This window comes from Sinohyriopsis cumingii, chromosome 3 (genome assembly GCF_028554795.1).
Source record: "Sinohyriopsis cumingii isolate HCF-2022 chromosome 3, ASM2855479v2, whole genome shotgun sequence".
Lineage (NCBI taxonomy): Eukaryota > Metazoa > Mollusca > Bivalvia > Unionida > Unionidae > Sinohyriopsis > Sinohyriopsis cumingii.
Window position 1 is genome coordinate 78256198 of NC_142963.1, and position 25239 is coordinate 78281436.

Here is a 25239-nt window from a genome sequence, read left to right on the forward strand (position 1 = left end):
GTGAAAATTTATGCTGGGCAATCATTTTTTCCAGGGAAGAAAGTTAGTATAGAAAGGGGTGGGTGGGAGTGAATGGAACAGAAGACAAACACACACAGCAATATATCATGCCAGCTTGTATTTGTCAGCAAGGAGTCTGGACATTTATTAGACAGATTGAAACTTCTTCAAATACTGTAACTTGTATTTTTGTCAACATTTGTCATGTTGAAAAAAAGCATTTCATTACTTACTTGAAATACTGGTCTTTTTTAATGCAGATTGATCTTTAAAAATATTATTAATAGTGCTTACAAAATTTGGAGTTTAATCTAAACTTATGATTTTTTTTACCTTATGTAGAACTACAATCTTGTGCTTTTGCTGAGTGGAAATGGGGAGGTAATCCAGTCTGAACTCTACACAATAAATAGCATAAGTTATTATACTCTCATGCTAATAAGTCTTATTTCTTGCAGAATATTTTTACTGACTAGGAAAGCTGCTTCCACATTCTTAATGTATATTACATTTAATCCAGAATTTTTCACTGTTCTATCTGCTTGAACTACAGTAATATAAACTGAAGGCATGATGTTTATTTGGACAGTTAAATGCCACAGTATCTATACATATAAATCCATGTATTTAAAATAAAATTAAAAGAGAAATTCTGTAACAACTTAATTTTTATTTAAAAATTATTGGTACATAGTATTATATATACTAGGCTGATAAATCAGCCCCTCACCCATGATGATATTGACTGGCAGTTTAGGAGCTGATAGCACCTATTTATTAAAACCAGCAAAAATCAGCAGCCAATTTTGTCTGCATACATCGGTGTACATTTTATACACTTACCAGTATTTTCATCGCTGTGGAACTACCATCTTACGTTGACATATACATTATATTTCCAGTGCAAATCCTTTGTTTCGAGATTTGTAAATCTATGCTGAATAATACCACCCTCTGTCTGGTGGCCATTTTGAATTTTGCCCTAGATATGGCTGTTACCAAATACTGGTAAGTGTCTGAAGTGTATACAGGTGTGTTCCGGAAAGATTTGCATGCAGCAGAATTGCACATTTAATGAACAGGTGACATAAGACTCATATATCGTCCATCAGTATCAACACAGATTTGGGAGCTTGATTTATCAGACTACATATATACACATGTGCTAGCTTTTAAGTCCAGTCCAATTGCAAACAACATAGACCTGAATCTTCTGTTGCATAATGTGCTGACAGATCAGGGTTTTATTTTCTTTGTTCTACTGATTACTCTTAATAAACTGCACAGACCCAGATCTGCCAGCATGTAATGCTGTGGCAGATCTCAGTCTGTTAAGTTTGCTGTTGGACTTAAAAGTGAGTATATATGATAGTTCACAACAAAATCCTACATCAATCAATCCTTGTATTATGAACCATTAGTCAGAACGTTTTCAAACGGTTCTAATTTGCATATGTTGCTCATTAAAGAAATCTTATAACACAAGTTTAATAGAACAAGATTTTCTTATTTGATCACTTGACTCAAAATTTGAAAGTCAAGGTCATAAGGTTCAACATTTATGGCTGCTGACAAGTTCAATTCTTGTATTTCAGCGTTAAGAAAAAGTAAGTAATATTGTAAAATCGAATACAGGCTGTAATAAAGAAAATGGCACATTAGCTGAAGTGGCATATTTCAATGTTATCCTCTTAACCAAAAAAAATTTTAGACCTTTAAACTGATTTGTTTGTTTTAATCTTTCACATTTGGTTTCCTTGCTCTTTGTTTTGTTTACTTTTGTCTGTTTTATTTATTTATATCTTATACTTTGGTTGAGAGTTTGACAGTTTATTTTAAAAGGATAGATTCCTGATTGTCTTTTACACGTTTTTCTTTATCCCTGTAATATTATGGTATTGGAACTGTATATCAAACAAATAAATTACTAAATTGTGTGTCTTAATTACTCCATTAACCATTTCTTTTTTGGCCGCACACTACCCCCCCCCTTTTTATATATTAAGAACAGACAATTTAAAAGATGCAGTGTAAGACCTGTGCTTTTCAATACCTGTCTGCTTCAGATCTATAGGTACAGCAAGATGCTACAGCAGTCTCAGTTGATCACACTGTTACAATGTATATATCGACGTATCAGTTACTCAAGGCACACATGTAGTGTTTAACATGATGCAGTAGCTGGTCAGCAAGTTCAAAGACTTACCAGTGAGTGTAGAAATGTGTTGATCGATTGATCATTTTAACTGTGCTTATATATATTTTCAGTGACTGAATTCATTGGCAGAAATACACCCAGATGTATATGTAATCATAAAAATACATGAAAAGAACAACTTTAGCTTTCACTATTGTGCTCTATTAAATGCCCCCCCCCCCCTGGAAAATGTAACCCCATGGGAGCATTAGTTAGGGAATATACAGTAAGTTTGGGATACACTGGAATGGGCCATTGTTATTTTGCCCCCCATAAGTACTGTAAGACTGAATTCTTTCAGAATGTAGGTCCCTGAATGCTCTTTTACTCCATGTGCAAAAAAAAAGAAAATTAAGTTTTATGGCCTCTAATAGTTTTAGATGGGATATGTTGATTTTCATATAGTTACATGGGCCACTGACCTCTTATGATGATCAAGTGGGTTTTTTTTTACTTAGAGAAATATGCACATCAAAAGTTGATTGATTGACATAAATAGGAACTGTATGAGACAACATTCATTGTAATGCACATGTATCAGAACCCAGAGTATCCAAATCAGTCATTAGGACTTTAAAATGGTTTGCAACCTTCTTACCATTCAAAATAGCTGGCTCAAAATCAGACCTACAAGGCAACATCCATTTAAGCTGTTACAGAATGTTACTGTATCTTAAAGGTAGATAGGTATAATGTATTCATCACATCAATGAACAGGTGATAAATATCAAGAGTGGATACTACTAAAGTTAATTGTGCTTTTCATGGCTTTATTGTCCACATATGTTACTGTCAGATTTGCATGATTTTCACTTTGAGTGTAGAACCAGCCTACTGTATATGGTCACTTATTAGTCTAACTTGAAACTGCACAGGCTCAGATCTGTTGATGCTTAAGTGGTTGGCTGATCTTGATTTCTGCAGTTTGCTTGAAGTAATCAGTAGAACAAAAAGTACAGACCATGATCTGCTGGGGACATTTTGCAATAGAAGATAAGGGTCTGTGCATTTTGCAGTAGGGCTTGACTTATAAGAGAGTATATGCAGTACTCTTTGTGGCTATGGACCCTATCCAAATAAGCAAAAGCAGAAATATAAAACACCGTGCATTGATATCACCAATGCATTTTATGATGTCAGAATTTGTAAAAGTAGGTTTTTTGTTGGTTGCTGGCTGCTAATGATGACTGGTGTGAATTTTTGTGAATGTTGATAATCAAGAATGTATAACACATGGCAAGTCCAAAATCTGTTTATGAAGGATGACAGTTTGGGGTTTTCCTTTACTTATTTTCATGAGCATTTGTAACTAAAATATATAGGAGAACTATCCATAAAGGATTTTTTTCCCTTCTTCATATTTTCATGGTCATTTTAACATATATGTTAAAAGACACACACAGTCTATAAAGGACAGTTTTTTGGTCCTTTGAAGTCCTTCATAGGCAGCTTTCACAGTTGACTGCATGGTCTGTCAATTTTCATGTATTATACCATATGTACTTGCTTATAGGTCACATTCAAAATGCAAATAGCACAGAATAAGATCTGCTGTTTTATAAGGCACTGGCAGATGTGGGTCTATGCACTTTGTTAGAAATAATATAACATGCAGCGACAACCCTTATCTTCCAGCACATTGTGCAGTGGCAAATCTGGGTCTTTGAAATTTGCAGTTTGAGCCTGACTTATAAGTGGGTCTATGTTCTTTACATTTGACCTTGAATAGTAAGTGAAAATATATTGTAATTATATTTTGTCCAAAAAATTTGCATACACAATAACAAGTTTTGTACAAAGAATTTTTTTGTTGACTGAAAAGATGAATTGGCAAAATTGACAAACCATCAGGGACAATTCAGTGTACAAAACATCACGGACAATTCAGTGTACACAACATAAGACAATCCAGTGTACACAACATAAGACAATTCAGCATACATAACAACAGACATTTCAGTGTACAAAACATAACAGACAATTCAGAATGGAAAATATAGCAGACACTTTAGTGAACGAAACATACCATTCATTGTACAAAATATAACAGACACTTTAGTGAACGAAACAGACCATTCACTGTACAAAATATAACAGACACTTTAGTGAACGAAACATACCTTTCATTGTACAAAATATAACAGACACTTTAGTGAACAAAACAAACCATTCACTGTACAAAATATAAGACACTTTAGTGAATGAAACAGACCATTCAGTGTACAAAATATAACAGACACTTTAGTGAATGAAACAGACCATTCATTGTACAAAATATAAGACACTTTAGTGAACAAAACATACCATTCATTGTACAAAATATAACACTTTAGTGAATGAAACAGACCATTCATTGTATAAAATATCAGACACTTTAGTGAACAAAACAGACCATTCAGTGTACAAAATATAACAGACACTTTAGTGAATGAAACAGACCATTCAGTGTACAAAATATAACAGACACTTTAGTGAAAAAAAATACCATTCATTGTACAAAATATAACAGACACTTTAGTGAATGAAACATACCATTCATTGTACAAAATATAACAGACACTTTAGTGAATGAAACAGACCATTCAGTGTACAAAATATAACAGACACTTTAGTGAATGAAACAGACCATTCATTGTACAAAATATAACAGACACTTTAGTGAATGAAACAGACCATTCATTGTACAAAATATAAGACACTTTAGTGAACAAAACAGACCATTCAGTGTACAAAATATAACAGACAATTTAGTGAATGAAACAGACCATTCATTGTACAAAATATAAGACACTTTAGTGAACAAAACAGACCATTCAGTGTACAAAATATAACAGACACTTTAGTGAATGAAACAGGCCATTCATTGTACAAAATATAAGACACTTTAGTGAACAAAACAGAACATTCACTGTACAAAATATAACAGCCACTTTATTGAACGAAACAGACCATTCAGTGTACAAAATATAGGACACTTTAGTGAACAAAACAGACAATTCACTGTATAAAATATAACAGACACTTTAATGAACAAAACAGACCATTTAGTGTACAAAATATAAGACACTTTAGTGAACGAAACAGACCATTTAGTGTACAAAATATAAGACACTTTAATGAACGAAACAGACCATTCATTGTACAAAATATAACAGCCACTTTAGTGAACGAAATAGACCATTCAGTGTACAAAATATAACAGACACTTTAGTGAATGAAACAGACCATTTAGTGTACAAAATATAACAGACACTTTAGTGAACAAAACATACAATTCCATTTACTCAGCATATGGCAGTTCAGTGTACAAAACAGATAATTCAGTGTACAAAACATTAGAGACAATTCAGTGTACATAAACATAACAGACAGTTCAGTGTACAAAACATAACAGACAATTCAGTGTACAAAACATAATAGACAATTCAGTGTGTTATAACTGCTTGAGGGACATAATGGTGCTTCCAATGGACCATAAATTTGGATCATCAAGTTTTAATAATTGAGACACCACTGTGTCAGACATATTTTGTATATGTATTCGATTTAAACATCTCTGCAGCTATGGATGTTCATACTCAGTTATTATAAAACTTATATCTTGCAGAAAATTCAGTCAATGGTGAGTGGAATGCATCAGATAGGCAGTCTCTTTAGATTCTAAAGAGTTTTAAAACTTGATGCATACCAAGGGCATGATTCGCATTGCATGTGAACATATCAACAAGAATTATTGAATGCTTATGATGAAAGAAGTTTCTTATCTTTTCATTGGAGGGATTATGGCATGGAAAAACATTTATGCCATTGATAAACAAAATTTCTGCATGATGTCTGACCTTCACCCATGAATGAACCAGTTTCCTAAGTTTTATGTTATATTTTTTATAAAACTTACATATTCGCATAGGGATGCAAATTGCTTTGAATGTTGAAAACGTCTTTTCAGGAATTGAATTTTTGCATGTATACTGACATATATCCAATCTGAGTCCTTGTTTGCAATTTTCACACTCAGCTTTGCTAATCAATCTCAACTAATTCAGGGGAAATAACTCTTTACAGTAAATACGTTTTCATGCACAAATTTCTGCATATATGTATAACCTTTACCTTTGCATTGTGTAGAGTATCAAACTATGCATCAGTTCTTTGCTTTATTTCAAAATGCCTCTGCTATGTAAATCTTTTAAATAACCATTTCTTCATCAATAGGCTTTGGATCTTGAGTTTTCCTTCTATATAGGATATTTGAACTTGGAGTACACTGGCATCCCTGACAAATGTTAAGAATGGCATTTTTATTTGCATTGCAGACTGTGGAATTTAACCTTGATCTTTCAATACATTGAATGACATATTTTCTCTGTAAAGTTGGGGCTTACTAAGTTATTCTCAAGCATTCATCTAGCTGCTTTAAATTGAACATTTTAGCAATCTAGTATATGATCGTATAGTATCTTAGGATAATCTGTAATTTTACCCAGTTCATGTGTGTATGTTTCCTGCTATTCATTTAATGTAATTACTTTTGAAAGACTTACAGATGCTTTTCTCCTCCAAATAACTTGTATATTCACTGCTTTTTGTGTGTAGTTTGATGTCACTGCTTAGTAAAAATTATAAGAATTGAATTTTCAAAACAAATACCGATTATTCATAATTTTAGGAACTGACCTTGTTTAGTAAGTTTACTGTTGCTATGTTTTAATAATTTAAGAGTTACTGCTCTTGTCAAAAAAAGTTACTTCCCTTGTAATAGCTTTTATTGAAAGAAAAAATAAAATACTTCTCCATTTGTCATAAATACATTATAACTAAATTCTTAAAATAATTATTAGATTAATGTATCTTACATATTTTTCAAATATGATGCAAATAAATGTCACTTATTAATTCCACTAAACTGGAGTCATCATATAAAAACACAGCAGGAATATTTCTTAATGAAACATATTGCTCTCAAATGTATCAATTACAGTTAACTTGCATTATTTGCACTTTCTTCTGTTTTCATTAATGAATTATTTACTCTTCTTTTCAAAAATATGTCTTTTAGAACAATATCAATAAAAACAAGAAGTGTTTTCAATATTAAAGTAGTAGTTATTTTATTTTAGACCAGACGATTGTATGTAATGGGCCTATATCTGTTGTCCATCCATCCATCGTCCATTATCAGTTGTTTCTTATTGCTACTTCTTCTAAACAACTTGTTGGAAGGTCATTGAAGTTGGCATACAGTTTCATCCTGAGGTCTAGTTGGTCCAGAAAGAAAAAAATAGACACCCAGTATGCCCATCATGGCAAGATATCAAAAGATTTAAAATCTTGTTATTAGCCTGTCTCCTAAATGGAAGGTCATTTTGACGTTAAGAGACTTCATAAGGTGTACTTAGTCCTGAATGAACATGGTGCTGATCTAACATGCTGCACCATTCTGTGGTAGAAAATTGGTTGGTATATAATAAATGCATATGAGTAAAGGGTTCCAAGGAAAGGGGTCAGGCAGATTGTTGGACAGAATATTGATCTATGAATTTAAACAAATAAATTCATGAAATATAAGCTAATAAATTCAAGCAAATCATAATATTGGTATCAGCGAATTACATAAGATTAATGCAGATACCTTGTGCTTTCCCCTCAAGTGCCCGAGTGGTCTAAAGCGCTTTCCGTTACGGATCACTGCCATCTCACCTGTGTCTGCATTGGTTCGAGTCTCAAATTCAGCCAATGTGGGTATGTGAGAAAGCATGCCAGTAGCTTCTCGTGGGTCAGTGGTTCTTCCTCCACCATTAATACTGGCCACCATGTATAGCCTATTGTGTGCTAAAAATGGTGTTAAACCCAACAACAACAACCTTGTGCTTTCAAACTTTGTTCACTTCTACTGCCAATTGTGTCCATTGATTTTTCTGTCATCCAGTTCCTTTGACAAATGTTTTATGGGAGAATTTCTTCTAAATTCAGTCTCGGAATCCCTTATATTTTCATTCTTGCAGGAAAAATGCAGACTAATTAGATTTTTTGATGATTAAAATTTTAAAGCTTGGAAATTATGTGTGTGAAACACACCCGTTATTTAGCATAACCATTCAGGATTAAATATATCTACCTCCTTAACTAGGTGCCAATATTGTGGTCAGCCTAACTTCTAGATTTCCAAACCTGATTGTGGAAAAACTCTGCTCTGATAGTTCCAATATAAAATTGAAGTTAACCATCCTTTTTCTAGTCATCTGACGGTTAAATAAACAAAGGCTTAATTAAGAATCACATCCTTTTCTGACACAGACTATAGAAATCATTGCAGTATAGCGATTTAACAAGCACCTGTCCCCATAAATCTAATTAATCATTCTCTGGCCCAAATTAATGTGCTCTTTATAGATCAACATAAATTTGCACCCTTACACAGTTATTTAGGAGAATTGTTTTATCTTTTCACAAATAGAATAGTTCAGACTATGACTAGTGCTCACTAGGGTCTATATAAATAACATAGGAAAGCATATTGAGGCTAAGGGCTATCACATATATATCAGACAGGTACCATTTTACAAGTCAGTCAAAATACTAAATTTGTGAAAAAATTTAACTAAAGGTTTTGGTAGAAAACAATTAGCCTCAGAGCCAATAAGCAAAAATGACAGAGAAGTCTTAATTCCGCTACCTGTCACACAAGAGCTGCTTGGCAGATATCCCAGTTGTACTTTCTTTTATACAGTATTTTGGATGTAGGCAATTGATAGAAGCCATTCAGATCATATAATTAGCAGGAGTCCTTCCAACAGAGAGCATGCAAGTGACAGGGCATAATCATGTCTTCTTCAGCTGGTAAAAAAAATGTCAAAAAATGTACATACATTTTTGCATCATGAATTTCCTCAAAATGTACTTTCTTAGTTCCGCAAATCCAAATTACATGGCCCATGCCATGTGTTCTAACACTTGATACACACAGCAAAATTGTACTGTAATTGCAGCTACATTTACAACAGAAATCACATTCTCCTTATTTCACTCATAATGAAATGAATGTTGTATTCCATAGGATCCTTTTGATAATTTCAGTTAAAGAATGTTTTGCACATTATGATTCCAATTAATCAATGACAGAACAGAAACAGGACCTTCATTCAGTGCCAGTTCTCAGCTCAAATCACATTTACATTGTACAGAACTGATTCAGTTATAAAATTTAAAAAATCTAGTCCATCACAAGCAGAAAAGCAGAATTGAGTTGGATCAGCAGAAAACCAAATATATCCGTTCCAGACCAACTCAAAAAGTTGTTTCAGTGTGCAGTCATTCACAGTATGACTCTAAATTTAAATTTTAAGTAGACAAAAATAATAATAATTTTTTTTTATTAATGGCATGCACATGATGAAGTTCAAATGTCACTGGGCGATGTTATTAGCACATTAATATTGGTACTGGATATAAATGAATCTATGGTTGTGTATTTACTTTTGGAATACAACATAAATTCAATTTCTTTGTTTCTTGTAGTGTATTTTTCATATTAAGCCTTTGGCAAAGAAACAAATGAGTATATAATAAAAACGTTTTATGGGAAAATATGAACTTGTTTTTTTTGTACTAATACTGCACTCCCAAGGTTGTCCAGAGCTACTCAGAAAAACTTGTTCATATATTCCCATACAAGCTGTAAGTATTATACACCTTTAATTGTTTGAAAAGACAAAATAGATGGCTTTTTATAATTTGCAATGTCATCTATATAAGTTGTAAACTGTTGCTCAGAACAAATGGCCATTTGCAATTTTGGCTAAAGGGGTTTAGACAGAACAACAGATTAAGACAGGGGAAGAACTTTATTACTTAGCAAAGAAAATGAGAAACAATATAATTGACAGAGAAAGTTACTTACATATTTATATTGTTCATATGTTTATTATGTCAGCTAAAGTCTAGTTGAAGGCAGTAATATTGCTAACATCAGCAGTTTTACAAAACTTGTACATTGCTATATACATGTATTTGTTACAAAATATCCAAATAAGATACATCATGTGACAGTAGATCTGGATGAACTCTCATCACAGGTTGGTGTCCATCATACTGTACACAAGCAAATGTAATAACATCATCTTCTCTATTTTAGGCTGGCTTTGCCGCAGCTCCAGCTCGTGCAGTTTCTGCTGTGAAGGAGATGAACATTCCTCAGAAGATCAAAGACATTAAGCTGCCTGACCTCCCCAACATTGGCAACCTGAAGTTCTAATCATCAAGAAGCCATCATCATGTCAGAAAATAATAATTTATCAAAGTCCATTGTGTGCAATTTTTTAAAATTCTTTTTTAGTTTCATTGATAGCATATTATTTTATTTGAAATCACTTACAAGTAATAAGAGACATAGCATTTTCTTGGCATCAGATATTGCATGAAACTTTATGGTTTTTATCAAGGTTGTCTCCCATTAAATATTACTTGATTAATTATATGTGTTTTTGGGGCAAGTCAGTTTTTTAAAGAATTGTCAGCATTTAATTACAGGGATTATTAATCCATGTGTCCTACTTTATTAATATTGGAAACACTTTATATGAAAACCTTGAAGTACACACCTAACCTAGCTGTGGTTATTTCCTGTTTAATCCTGAATTGGAGATATCATGATGATTGTCATTATTATAAATTCATTATAATAAATAGAAACTAGGTCACTGTGATGTACTTATCAGGAACAGAATGTATGAAGATGAAATCCTAGTCAAATGAAAAACCATACATTGTTCCAGAAGTGCTGACTGAAAAGTATTGATTGCTTTAATATTATTAATTACACACATATTCCAATTTTCTAAGGAACTTTGTGAGTTTTGTGTTTGAATAAAGATGTATGATAATTATGTTTGGGCTTATTAGATGAGAATCATGACAAAATTTTACTCATCATGGTATAATTGTTCTACTAATAATTATTTGTTTCTATATCACACGTTTAGAGAGGCAGCGGCGCCTAGGAGTCCTCAGGTCCAACCATCTATCCATCTGTTAGGCACACATTCTTGTTAGCCCATCTCTAATCCCATGGACTTTTTATGGATTGCCAAAGAAAACTTAAATTTTATAGTCATCTGAAAATGCGCATAATCACTTTGCTCCCAGAATTTGTATAAAAATTGTTGGCCTTGTAGTCTTGTAGCCTAATGCAGTTCCATGAGTCAGCAGTTTTTGATGGGTTGCTATGAAACTTGGTAAATCTTACCATCACCTCCACAAAAGCACTGTGCTCCCTGAATTCATTGTACTATGTGCCCAGAATATAGTGTAATGTGCTCCTACAATGTAGTGTACCATGCTCCCAGAATTAATGTACTGTGCTCCCAGAATTAGTGTATCATTCTCCTAGAATGTAGTGTACTGTGCTCCCAGAATTAGTGTATAATTCTCCCATAATGTAGTGTACTGTCCTCCCAGAATTAATGTACTGTGCACCCAGAATTAGTGTATCATGCTCCCACAAATAGTGTATCATTATCCCAGAATGTAGTGTATCATGCTTCTAGAACTAATGTACTGAGCTCCCAGAATTAGTGTTCCATGCTCCCAGAGTGTAGTGTACCATGCTCCCAGAATTAGTGTACCATGCTCCCCGAACTAATTACTGACTCACAGAATGTAGTGTACCTTGCTCCCAGAATGTAGTGTACTATGCTCTCAGAATTAGTGTATCATGCTTCCAGAATGTAGTGTACCATGCTCCCAGAATTAGTGTATCATATTTTCCAGAATGTAGTATATAGCACAACTAATCTCACAGGTTTCAGTAGATCACTGTGGAACTTGGGAAATGCTTCAATGATCATCTGAATATGTACATATCGACATATTCATTATGCTTCTGTGTGTTATTTGATACTTGTTGACCTTTTTGACTTGGAGCCATATGTAGTCTGTGACACAGTCTTGTGAACACAACCAGTCTCCAAGTTTTCAGTCAGTGACCTTGAAACATTCTAATAATTACAGTTGTTTTAAGATATGTACTTTGACTTTGTACCTGTTGACTTGCAGTGAGTTGCAGAATCTTGTGAACACAATTAGTCTTACAGTTTTCAATGGATTTCCATGAAACTTTTGTCTTGTAGCCAGATGCAGTATAGGACAGAATGTTATGAATGCAAATACTATTGTAGTTTTTAATTGACTGCAGTGAAACTTGGTAAATGTTATGGTGGTAAATGTTATGGTCATCATTAGAGGATATGTGTGTTGATCGTTCATTTTACTGACTCTATTTTCAAAAGAGTTATACCCTTTTTTAAACTTCAGAATCATCTCCATCATAGGATAGGGGTAGGATGTTGGAGATGCATGGATGTGTTATTTTAGCAGATTGTTCCTTCCGTTGCTGGAGTTGTTCATCTTGTTTTGTAACTGAATGCAGTGTATGACAGAATGTAACTAGTTATAAACTTTATGATAGATCACGATGAAATTTGGCACATTTCTTGCTGACCATCTCAAGATGCTCAACCCTGCCAATCTCAGTTTGTTTTTCTTCTAAATGCATAATAATTCAACATAAATAAAATGGCACTTTGTGTAAAATTTGGTTTAAAAACATTGTTAAGCATAATTTATCTGGATTGCTGATATATGATACAGCCAGCTGGTGGGACTTTCTATGTATAATGTTAATTAGATGAGGGGATGTTAATCTAGAATTCATAAATTGAGTTAGGAAACAGTTGTAAATTTACTGAGCTGGTTATGAAATGAAACAGAGTTTTATTATGTATTAAGTAAAGAAAGAAGAATGTATGTATTTCATGTACATGTTAAAACCAAAGTCACTTTCCATTAATTTATAACCATTGTTAGCACTATACAAGTCATTGTTAACACTATACAAGTTATTGTTAGCAGTGTACAAGTCATTGTTGGTGATGTACAACTCACTGTTAGCAATGTACAAGTCATTGTTAATACTGTACAAGTCATTGTTAGCAATGTACAAACCATTGTTAACACAGTACAAGTCATTATTAACACTGTACAAGTTATTATTAACACAGTACAAGTCATTGTTAACACTGTACATCATTGTTAACACTACAAGTCATTATTAACACTGTACAAGTTATTGTTAACAATACAGGTCATTGTTAGGAATGTACAAGTCACTGTTAACAATGTAAAATACATTGTTGTGATGAAATGTCTCAGCTTTAGGGTGCAGATTATTCTAATTTATGACTTTGTGGAATTATACTAAAGTTAAATATTTCTGTCTGTTCATCTTATATGGGGCTAATTTTCTACTAGAAAAGGTTGTTGCATTGTTGTTACTCAAGAATTAATGAAGTTCACTGTAGAAGTTGTTGAAATGTTTGGTAGAATCTTATGGCAGATGAAAATAGCATCAACCTTTTGTTTTTCAAAGACCAAGAGTAGAACTGCAACTTATATGAATAGAACATTTACTCATGTTTCTTTTCTTAGGAGTGTAAGAAATGTATTATTTAAGTAAGTAATCATTTATTGTTAATGCTTACTATTATGGAAATACTGTTCATTAAATCATGTTGAAAGTACCATGTTTTGCTTGTGAATATATTATACAAGTTTGGGAGAATCTCAGTAGCACAAACATATAAGTGAACATGCAAATAAATTTGGAGAGATCAGTCATTCAACTGAACAAGGTTAAATATAATTAAAAATTTCTATGGTGTTTTAAACACAAGCTTGAGTCATCCTATGTCCAAATCAGCTAGATTCTACTGTGTATGAGCCATCTGAGGTGTACAGGTCCAATGGGAAGAGATTTCAGGTTCTGATTTGCTTCAGCAGTAAAGCGTGTGTTAAAAGAGCACCCATTCTGCCAACAAAATATGTTGCTCTGGACAAGTGCTTTGTCAAAACAGGTCTGTGCAGGAGTGGCAGTTTTGAAAGTTGAAATTCAGATGAGTTTAAGAATTAAAAATGTCCATAATTAATATACATATGCATTCACTTACAAGTTGAGTCACACTGCAAACTGTATAGATGATCATTACAACCCCCCTGAATAGATGATCATTACTACCCCTTGAATAGATGATCACTACTAACCCTCCTTGAATAGATGATCACTACTAACCCTCCTTGAATAGATGATCACTACTAACCCTCCTTGAATAGATGATCATTACTACCCCCCCTTGAATAGATGATCATTATTACCCCCTTGAATAGATGATCATTATTACACCCTTGAATAGATGATCATTATTACCCCCTTGAATAGATGATCATTACTAACCCCCTTGAATAGATGATCATTATTACACCCTTGAATAGATGATCATTACTAACCCTCCTTGATTACCCCTTGAATAGATGATCATTACTAACACCCCCTTGAATAGAAGATCATTACTAAGCACCCCCCATGAATATATGATCATTATGATTGGGTTTTCACAAAGTCCTAAACAAAGATGGTGCCATCCCAGTCATGCTGCCATGATGACTTTCTTAAAAATCTTATTGTCACTACGCCATTATGGCATAGAGTTGTCACATAAAGGCTCTTCATTATGTCTACTTTGTCTCAAAAGAAAATAGTACCAATATGTGTATCACAGGAGCTTATTTTTTTTTTAAATTATCACTGATAATATTGGAGAACCTTTCAATATTAACTGTTAAAAGGAATACATGGTCTTATTTTTGAATTTTGGAAATTATTTTTGCCCAGCAGAGTGCCAAACCCTTCAAGGAACTCTTGTTAACAAACTATGATCTGTCATCAAATACTGTTACTTAAAGTAGAATACTTGGGGTTACTTAAAAATTGCTGAACACAACTGTGCCAAATTAAACAGCAGTCTGACACATTGTTGACATTCCTAAAGTAGTAAAATCTATCTAAAAAAGAAGCAACCATAATTCTATCAAATTTGACAAAGTATGCATGTATCAAAGCCTCTCAATGTGTGGATGATTCTAATCAGTTGTCAAATAAGTAAACTTTTCTTTCAAATAGGAAAATCTGTAAATGTTGGCAAGTTTCATCCTAACCAAGAATTTATGACCATTGCCCAGCCTTTGGCTTTTAGGTTGATGCTAGACTGGTGAACACTCTCAAACCCACTTATGCTGCTTGTTTAACGTTGTTCATGAACCATTTAAGATTGATAAAATGCAATTGTCTGTAATTCATGAAAAAATGGAACTGATATCATATTAGTGATTGGGACATTTATATTATTCTAAATATACTTTGTAATTACCCCCAAGAAATGATTTTGACCTTTCATTGTTTTGTCATTTCAGTTAAATATGGAGAAAGTCTTCAGTGAGTACATTGCTCATTTTTTCAGTAGAACAATGCATGCAAGTTAAAAATACAAGTTTCTTTACTGATTTCCAGTTTAGTTTGAGAATTTTGAACAAGTTAGATTGTCAAAATTACTGACTTATTACCTCCCCTGATATATGTTTGACCTACCTCCCTTGTACTTTTGAATGGCTATTGTGTGACATCATTCCAGAATGAACTGACCATCCATTACTGTGTAAGTGTATTAGAAGAATGATCATATCAAATAAAAATAATTTTATAAAAAAATTATACAGCATATGATCACAATTTTTATAAAAATAATTTTATAAAAAAATTATACAGCATATGATCACAATTTTTTATCAGAAAACAAATAGGGCTAATGTTTTCCCTTTGTTATAGGCTCTAGTGAAGAAAGTATATCATATATTATGATGTCTGCTCATCTGTCTGTCTGTACATTAATCCATCTGTTCACTGTTTCATTTCTGCACAGTAACCTGGGTTCTCCACCACATGCCAAGTGTCAAACTCTGTAACTTGCACTGGGGGCAAGGAAGAAACCAATCCCAAGCTCAAAATGTCAAGGTCACAGACTGGAACAAGGAAAACATTCAAAAACTTAACAATATCTTAGCCAAACTTCATATTATAAGTGACTTACATTTGAGATTTTTATAAAAGGATAATACAAACTTTAAATGGAAAAGTATTTTCTAAACTTTGTATAGTAGTTTGATTTTAGTTGATATTTACTATGTCAAAGTTTATACTGGCATCATCAACATTATACAGGTATGTATGTTACTTTTTTCTTCCAGCAAAAACAACTTTAAAAGCAAGGAAAAGGCACAAAATGAAGAAAATGTAAAGATTTACCTAATTAATTCAAAATGATCTGGCAGAATATTAAGATATTTTATCACAAACCATCATTATTATTGTTGTTTTTCTTATGTATATGTGTATAAATAAAATGTATGTCAAATGTATCTTAGTTCTAGAAGTCACTTGATTCTTCTGCAGTCTGGATCATCAACATTACCATTTTGCTTCAAGTTTTCTTTTTCACACCTTAGTGCAAGGGTTCTGTTTTAGAAGATACTTTAAGGAAAGGAATTTGGTGATCCTCTATTGGGCTGTTGGCTACTTGTAATGATTTTGATGATCCTCTATCAGGAAACTCTGAATAATTCTGAGGATCCTCTATCAGGAAACTCTGAATGATTCTGAGGATCCTCTATCAGGAAACTCTAAATAATTCTGAGGATCCTCTATCAGGAAACTCTGAATAATTCTGAGGATCCTCTATCAGGCAACTCTGAATAATTCTGAGGATCCTCTATCAGGCAACTCTGAATAATTCTGAGGATCCTTTATCAGGCAACTCTGAATAATTCTGAGGATCCTTTATCAGGCAACTCTGAATAATTCTGAGGATCCTTTATCAGGCAACTCTGAATGATTCTGGGGAGTGATTTTTATTTATTTTATAACCTAGACTGGTTGGACAGATTAAATAAATGGAAGCCCCATATGTTACTCTGATCTGACATGTATATCACCAAAACAGTATACATGCAGTTCCATTATAGATGCAATCTGCAGCAAACATTTCTTCAAAATCTTGCAGTTGACTAACACATAAAACTTGTATGTGTCTTCAGTATTTAATTTTTGTGTCATTTTTAGGACAGTCTATTTTTTTTAACTCAAACTTTCTTGATTGGCAATTTTCAAAGCTGATCTTGGAGAAAAAAAAAATACAGTAATGAAGTTTGAAAAAAGTGGAGTTAAACAAAAGAGCATATTTCAAAAGAATTACATGTACTTGTCACATTCTAGAGCCTTTCAGACCAATAATACATGGCTTTTGCATTGGAAAGAATCATGTCAACAGTCAAGTGACACATTATTTATCTTGATTTTATAATCAGATTTACTTTATACTTTATATATTTGTCCTTAAAATATGATTGCATTTCGTTATTATAAATTTCAATCTCCCTGCTTGTCAGAACTACCTAAATGTCTTTTCCAAAAGAATTCTCAGTAGGTAACAATATGACAAGAGTTTCATCTTGCATACTAAATTGCATTGATATTTTCTCTGATTTCTTTAAGTCAACATTTATCTGCAAAAAAATATTTGTTATATATTAACTAAAAATGTTACAGCATTGAGCAATGTAAATTACATTTTTCTTTTACCTCTACAGTGTCAACACTTTTCTCTGGTAAAACTCCATATGCTCTCTGGTACTGATAGCATGTGAACTCATTTATTGAAAACTGGAATAATTAATTTGGCAATTTCTCAAACGTCCATGTTTGATGGTGGAATTATTGACATCTTAAATGGGCTTATTCAAAAGCCCACTGATTACAGCTGTGATAGAAGAGTTTAGTGCTACACAGTGTGTATAGTTAATATTTATTTATTTTGGGGGTCTGTTGATATTTTTCTTTGTTATTTATTAACTTAAAAATAATAATGAAAAATTAATGGGAATGGGTTTTATGATGTAGACAAGATTGGAGTTTGTCCAGTCTCAGACATTTTATCTTGCTGTTGTGCTTACATTGATTGATTAATTGCAAATCCAACATCGTTTACAACTGGATGGTAACTATAAAGAAACAACTTTACTTTTAGTTGATAAAACAAAACTCAAAAAAATTCCACAAATAGTACACCACCATCAATAAAAGATAGACCACGCTATACATGTTTATCCAAGCTGCAATTCTGAGTTTTCTTCTTTTCTTTCCGTAGGCAATATCATGGACTTAATTTTTCTGTCTTTGAATGTTAATCTTTGACTTCTTACATTTTGCTGTGGAACATTTTCCATGTTGTCTACCAGGCTTGACCCTGCTTAAAAATTCAGCTCAATCATGAATTAGTTTCCAATAGTACTTATCATCACTCAAGACCTTTCTTTTGTGTCTGTATAAATCTCCAACAATAATGCAATTGTAACATACTATGGTAAATTAGTTTGATTTATTTAATTGCTAGTTGGTTTAAATATATCTTCACTAGGTATGTGTACTGCACACTCTAACAATAGTTTAAGTGTCTAAAAGTGTATACAAAACCTGTAAACTTATTTACCCAGCTCAGGAACACATTTATTCACATAATGCCAACATGATATATCACAGCCCACTTTTGGAATCTACACTGTCCTTTATAAATGATTCTGTAAAAGTCTCATGATACACTGTGCTCTGTATCTATTCGTTGAACCTTTGATATCAAAGTTTAGAGCATAGTTATAAGAAATTTTAAATGGTGTGTGTGTGACAAATTTATCCATGGCATAGTACATTCTTTTTCATCTCATAAAATATACTTTTAAATTACTGGTTAAGCATGACATTAAACTGTGTTGCTGAACAGTGATAAGGTGCAGTGTATCCTAGTTGTTTAAATCTTAAGTCTTGCCAGAAACATGTCAATGGCATGATCATATTATAATAGAACATATTTCTTTAGAAACAGAGGCTATTGCTTTAGGACTGGAGTCCAGCAATATTGTCCATGTGCTTCAAATCTGCCATTGGCATAGCTATTTGCAAACACTCAGCAGTTATAGTTTGAGCTCAATAATTACATTTTAAAACAACGTGTAAATTATCTTTTCTTCTGCAAATACATCAAACAGCTGTTGACTGTGTATTTCACATTCAGATGAATTTTTTGCTAACATTTTCTCTAATATCTTCATTTATTCCACTGTAACAGCATTCTAATCTTAGTAAGATATATTATGTTTTTCCATGTCCACTTTAACAGCATTTGAATCTAGTTGATCTTGCACAATCATTGCATCTCTTGATTTATTATTTCAGTTTTTTATTCCCCCCATCATTATTTCTCCGTTGCATGTATATTGTTTACAACTAATATTTCCATTATTTTGAATCTTATCTTGTTCTTTTTTTTTTAGCCAGTTATAGTTGTGCCATTTGTTACATTACTATTATTTGTTACATGCTAGGACATTATCACGTTTTTCATGTGTACCATTTTGTTACTTACCAATAATATTTTTGCATGCCCCCTGGGGCAGTAACTAACACAATTTTGCATGCTTGAAATTTTTTGGTTTGGTTGTTTGTTTTTTAAGCTACATAATGCTCAAATGCACCGTTGTATTTTTATTGATATATGTTTACTGGTACATTCAAAAAAATTATTATCTTTCAAGTCTTCAGGCCTCTTAATACTAGTATTTGCCAATGGTGGTTTCATTTATTTCTTTGCACAATGTTTTCAGCTGGTTCACAAATGTTAAACAATCGATCATATCCTTTCCACTTCAGTAGTATACATTTTCATTAATATTCTGTTATGTATATTTAATTTAATTGTTTGTCCGTTAGTTTTAGATTTTTTAAATTTCATTACATGTTATTGTAATGTAACATTGTTTGCTGGACTTGACCTTGTCCAAAACTGAGTTCATTTCCGCTTGACCTGGTTGACTTTTTTATAAAAAAAAATCATTTATGTAAACAGCTAATAATAGCTTCATTATTCTCCATGTGTATGAGCTTATTATCAGGATTATTATTCAGGTAAACAAGAAGGTGTAAATATGTTGATCAGAATCAGGACTTTGGAGTTTTCTGAGTGAATTTTTTTGTAGGCTATTGTGTTTTAAATAAACAAGACTCATCAGATCATTCTAGAAAGTTATTTTCCATTAGGTAATGGTTGTTTTTAGAAAATGCTAATTGTGACCTGAGCTCAAACAGAACTTTATTATCTTGTGACTGTGAGGATTTTATCAGTCATGCTTTAACATCTAGCACTATATAAGTGGTATTATGTTGTGACCAGTTTGGGATGAATGTTATTTTTTTCTTCAAATTATTGAATTCAATTAATTATTTTCTTTGGAAATACAGAAGTGCTCCAACAAAATTCTTGGATAGAAACATTCATTGGAATTTATTCTGAATTAAAATCTGGAATAATATTTATGTGATTCAACAAGAGACTGTTGACATGTCAGTACTTCGTAGGCTGTAACAGACACGGCATTGCCTTCAATTTTGGATCTCTTCAGGACTTGAACTAAGTTTCATTTAGGACTTTTTATTACTAGGACTTGTGTCTTTAATTCTTGGATTATTTTTGTTTCACTTTTTTAGGAATTTTGAGAAAATGTTTATCACTGTCAAAAAGTATTTTTCATATTACTGCAAGTCAACTATGTCTGCCTGACATTGGTCATCCATGTGACTGATAAATTCCTTTGTGCTAGGTTGCATAATGTAAAAATATATTGTTCAGTTAGCTATTCTTTCAGTACAATGTATTTTATTTCATTCTGATCATGTTAAGTTTGTTTTCACGTCTGACTGATATTTGTATATGCAACCGACTCTCAGGTTTTGAGTAAATATGCCTTGAATACTATTCGTTGTTGGTTATTTCAAAAACAACAAGAAAACACTTCATGCTTGATAAATTGTTCTTAGTTGCTATCAAAAGGATGACCGTCTGCATCATGTATTTTCATTTTCAACAATATGCATTGTTTCTTTCTTAACTTTTCTTAAACGTACAAGTGATTTCGGATCTATGGCAAGTTTGTACATTCTATGGTTGCTATGTAAACAACTCGAGAATGTATTAACGGGGAGGGGTGAGTAGGGCCAGCAAGAGAAAGTAATTTAAGCGATGGAAGAAAATTTGAAGTTATATATAATCAATTGTTTGTTTGATGTTTTAATTTTATTATTTTATTCCGTTAAGGTGCTATTGTAATGTAATATTGTTTATTGGACTTGAGTTATTTTAGAATGAAGTTCAGTTCTATTTCACCAGACTTTTTAAAATTTTCATTGGTAAACACCTAATAATAGAAACACTATCTAGTTTCTGACCTTGATTAAGAACCAGTGACTTTTGGTAAATAACATTTAAAAAAAATTTTTTACTCTTTCTCAGAGTAAGAATTATTATGTTAAGTCAAGGCCATACCTGGACGACATGATATTTGTCACGTAACAAACTTCCATTTATAGAAGGTTGACCCTCATCTGGGAATCTGTTTTGCGTATTAAGTTACCCTTATACCTAATGTTTTATATAGAAGTAGCCAGTGGGCTTTAAACTTTTGACACTTTAAGTTGAGTTGTTGTGACCAGTTTGGGCTGAGATTTTATTTTCTTAAATTTTTTTTAATTCTGTTTTTTATTAAAATGCTAAAAATATTCAGAATTAAGATTTAAGTTCCTTCTAAAATAATATTACTAATACCTTCTTATGAATTTTGAAATTTAATTTGTAATAAATCTAATGAGGTAATAAATAGAAAAACATTATTTATATATTTTGCATCCAAGCTTTGAAAACAGTACGAAATTATGCATCGTCTATGGTGTGTATGTGATTAACTTATTACGATACTGTAGACTTTGAAAATACCTACGTGTTTCCGCCCCCAATAATAATTTCATACTTGGCTCAATGTTTCTGTACGAAAGACCAAAAAGTTATTGCTATTATTCTTGTTCTTGTTCATACAGTACTGTCATAATTCTGCTATAATGGCTGATACCACTTGTATCTTGGTGGTATCTTTATTCAACGTAATTTGTAAATCTGTTAATTTCCTAAAGGATTGAAGGATAACTGTTTTTGTGTTTGAAATCAACAAATTAACTCTTATTTTCTTTATTCTTCAACCTCAAGTAGCTTTGGTTGCAATTGTATCACATCCAAACTGGTAAACATACACTGTCTCTTGGTGTAGACAATTTTGCTTTTTTTGTTAAACTTATAAAAAAAATTATATCCACCCTCTAAAAATCTGTTGAGTTTAATACAGTGCAGCTTTGTGTTGTAGTAACAAACAAAAAAATATGTAAAAATAGCAACAGCAAATGACTTATATTTCCTTAGCCATTGTTGCTGAGCGACTTTGTCGCATAGTGGTCGGTCTGGGTCAGAGAACGTGCATCATCATTGGTGCACGGTAAGGCTTGTACTTTCGAAATAAGACCATATTCCAGTGCGCAGTAACACTTTATTGTTGTATGCCTATAAAAGTGGGTTGGTGTAAAACAAATTATGCTTTCACTAAAGTTTAAATATTATTTCTTGGTGAGTGTGTGTAAAAAAAGCTACTCATTTGAACTCTAACATCGATTTTTTATGTTTGTTCTTTTACATCCCGGTACACAAGTGATCGGCCTAAAAAAGATTACTCTTTAAAAGTCGCAAAATCTATACTATTTAAAGATTCATCTTCATTTAGTTATTGTGTAGGTACAGAAACAAGGAAGAAATTTGATTTTGTTTGTTTGTTTTAAAACCACCCAAATATCAACTCTTAAACAATCAAGATACATGTATATGTCTAAGTGTCTGTATTGCTTATTCCTGGAAAAATCTGTCAATATCCGTGTCGAGGCAAGGTTGGGTGCTCGTCGGTTTCAAGATTTTATTGCTATTTCCATACTATGACATTAGTTAGATAGAAGCTTTTTCTTTTTGATCATTTGTGCAGGTTTAATCCTTAGATGCAGTTTGATAACAAAAGCGTCATTGTTAATTAATTTTCTCGTCTGCATCAGTCTTTGATCTATTCAGACATTCACCTTGAGTAGCTGTCCATCACGTTATCAGAATATCTACCCATTGAGTGGTCAGGTGTCACGTGTTGTTTTGTTGTAGTATCTCTAACTTTACGCCCCAGCCATTATACCGTTATTCACTTAAGCATGATTGTCCAGTTAAACCTGCCCTGAGTCATGAAATAATCAATGGACTATTTCTTACTACACCTGCCAGGTAATAGTAGCGAATGCACAAAAGGTGAGTCAACAACCGCATCGCTCCTTCCCACGCACTACTTTTCACTTGTTATTCTAATCAAAGCGTCGCCCACCTATGATATCATTTCGCTCTATTGACATGCGAGTGAGCAATGGCGACCAGTGTTTACCGCTAAATCGTCTGCCGTTTGCATGTGCAATGTATATTCACTGTCTGACTGTACGTAAAATTTAACCGTACTGAAAAACATAGCGTGTTTTCCAAAGGAGAAGGATATAAGGAACATTTGGTAAGTTGTTTTTAATTTTTACGTGCTGAAAGTATCGTCCTCTTGTGTGCTCTTACCTGGAGCGAGACAGACACGATACCGCTATGGAGTCCCAGGAGTCGTCGACGTACATTACCTGCGTTGGTCAGGTGCGATGTGTCCGCTCCGACTCTTTGATGTTCTAAATCAACGTCGGGTTGCTTTATTATTTTCTCTATGTAACATACTTGTTTTGCATGCAAAACGTTGTTTTTCTTTCTACTTCACATGTATTCAGATGCAAGTTGGATCATTTACGAATTTTAACATCAAATTGAACGTATCTTGTTATGGTCCGTTTCAGGTTTGTCATGTACATTTTTCGTAATATTCTTCCCCTAGGAACACACACACACACACACACACACACACACATATATATATATATATATATATATATATATATATATATATATATATATATATATATATATATATATTACTTTTGTCTTATGGTAATACACCCAAATAATGTAAAAAAAAATACATAGTTGCAAAATACAATGTTAGAGATACTTATGTTCCTATTGTACACTATTATTTTATGTTAGCCAGAAAGCAGAGTAATTGAGGAGGCATGGAACAAAACTAAACATTTAGGTGTCTGTCAGAAATTTAGTGATTATGCAGTTAGAATGATAATAATGCAAGCACTGACTCATAAATGAATGGAATACAATTAAAAAAATCAGACAAAATAGTGAATAGGTTGGATAAGGAGAGTAGGTTAAAGTTTATGTACAGCTGTTACCATACTCAATTTTTTCACCTTAAATGTATCGATTTGAAGTGACGCTGATGTCTGACAATTTATATGCTATATGGATTGAAGGCATGAAATTATACACAGAAAAGAAAATTTAACAAATTTGGTAAAGAGGTTTAAGAGTTAGAAGCATTTAATTATTTTTAAGTGAGGTAACTCTTGATAAATAACTACCTTCTCTCAATTTTAATATCACAGATGAGGAAGACAGATATGAAATGATTTAACAATAACAAAATGAAAATACTTTTATTTTCATTACTAAAATGTTATTAACTATCAGCATCATGATAATTATTTTGGACATTTAAAGGGGATACATTTGCTGAAATTGACAAGTAAATTCAGTGATTATGTCTTTTTGGTTGGTTGGTTTTAATGGCACTTTTAATGCAATATTGGTTATTATACTTTTAATGCAGTATTGGTTATTATACCATACCAAGGAATTGAGAGACAAGTGCCTTTTCCAAAGACACACAAAAAGTCAACCCATGATGGTCTAATTAAGTGGGTATTAAAACCTGCAACCTTCAGGATTAAGAGTCTGACCTATGAGCTATCATGGGTCCCCAATGTGTAAATTTTTTCAACAGAAAAAAATAATTTTAAATTTTCATAAGGTGCACAAATTAAATTTCCTTTTATGAGCAAATGTATCATGTGATGCATGAAAATCTGATTTTATAAAGTTTAAATTTAAAATTAAATATTTGATTTGTATTGTTAAAAGTAATAAAATAAATTATGCTAATAGGAATTACAATTTATATTTAATTCTACATTAAAATTGTACTTCATTTCTGTTAAAAATATTTGCAAAAGGTAGAATTAAAGCTATTAGTTAAATTTTGAA

At 32.5% G+C, this 25239-nt stretch overlaps 2 protein-coding genes and 1 long non-coding RNA gene across 7 annotated transcripts in view; 2 read left to right on the forward strand and 1 right to left on the reverse strand.

Annotated features, from left to right (window-relative positions):
• LOC149803156 (AP-3 complex subunit sigma-1-like) overlaps positions 1-13773 on the forward strand; it is a 35660-nt gene extending 21887 nt beyond the window's left edge. Inside the window, exon 6 of the mRNA XM_089952782.1 lies at positions 10332-13773. Coding sequence (XP_089808908.1) covers positions 10332-10451 — 120 coding nt within the window. The 3' untranslated portion in view covers positions 10452-13773. The remainder of the gene's footprint in view (positions 1-10331) is intronic.
• LOC149803157 (uncharacterized) lies at positions 13558-23311 on the reverse strand. The gene is made up of 2 exons (XR_016420145.1): positions 23170-23311; positions 13558-16105 (listed from the first exon to the last, which is right to left on the reverse strand). It is a non-coding gene; the product is annotated as an uncharacterized LOC149803157 (long non-coding RNA).
• A 130-nt stretch (positions 23312-23441) lies between these two features.
• LOC149803158 (uncharacterized) overlaps positions 23442-25239 on the forward strand; it is an 82488-nt gene continuing 80690 nt past the window's right edge. For 3 of the 5 annotated variants that reach the window (XM_089952776.1, XM_089952777.1, XM_089952778.1), the window contains exon 1: positions 23443-23599. The gene's annotated coding sequence lies outside the window, so the exon portion shown is untranslated. Of the gene's footprint in view, positions 23600-25239 lie in introns of all 5 variants that reach the window. The other 2 variants (XM_089952780.1, XM_089952781.1) reach the window with 1 other exon arrangement.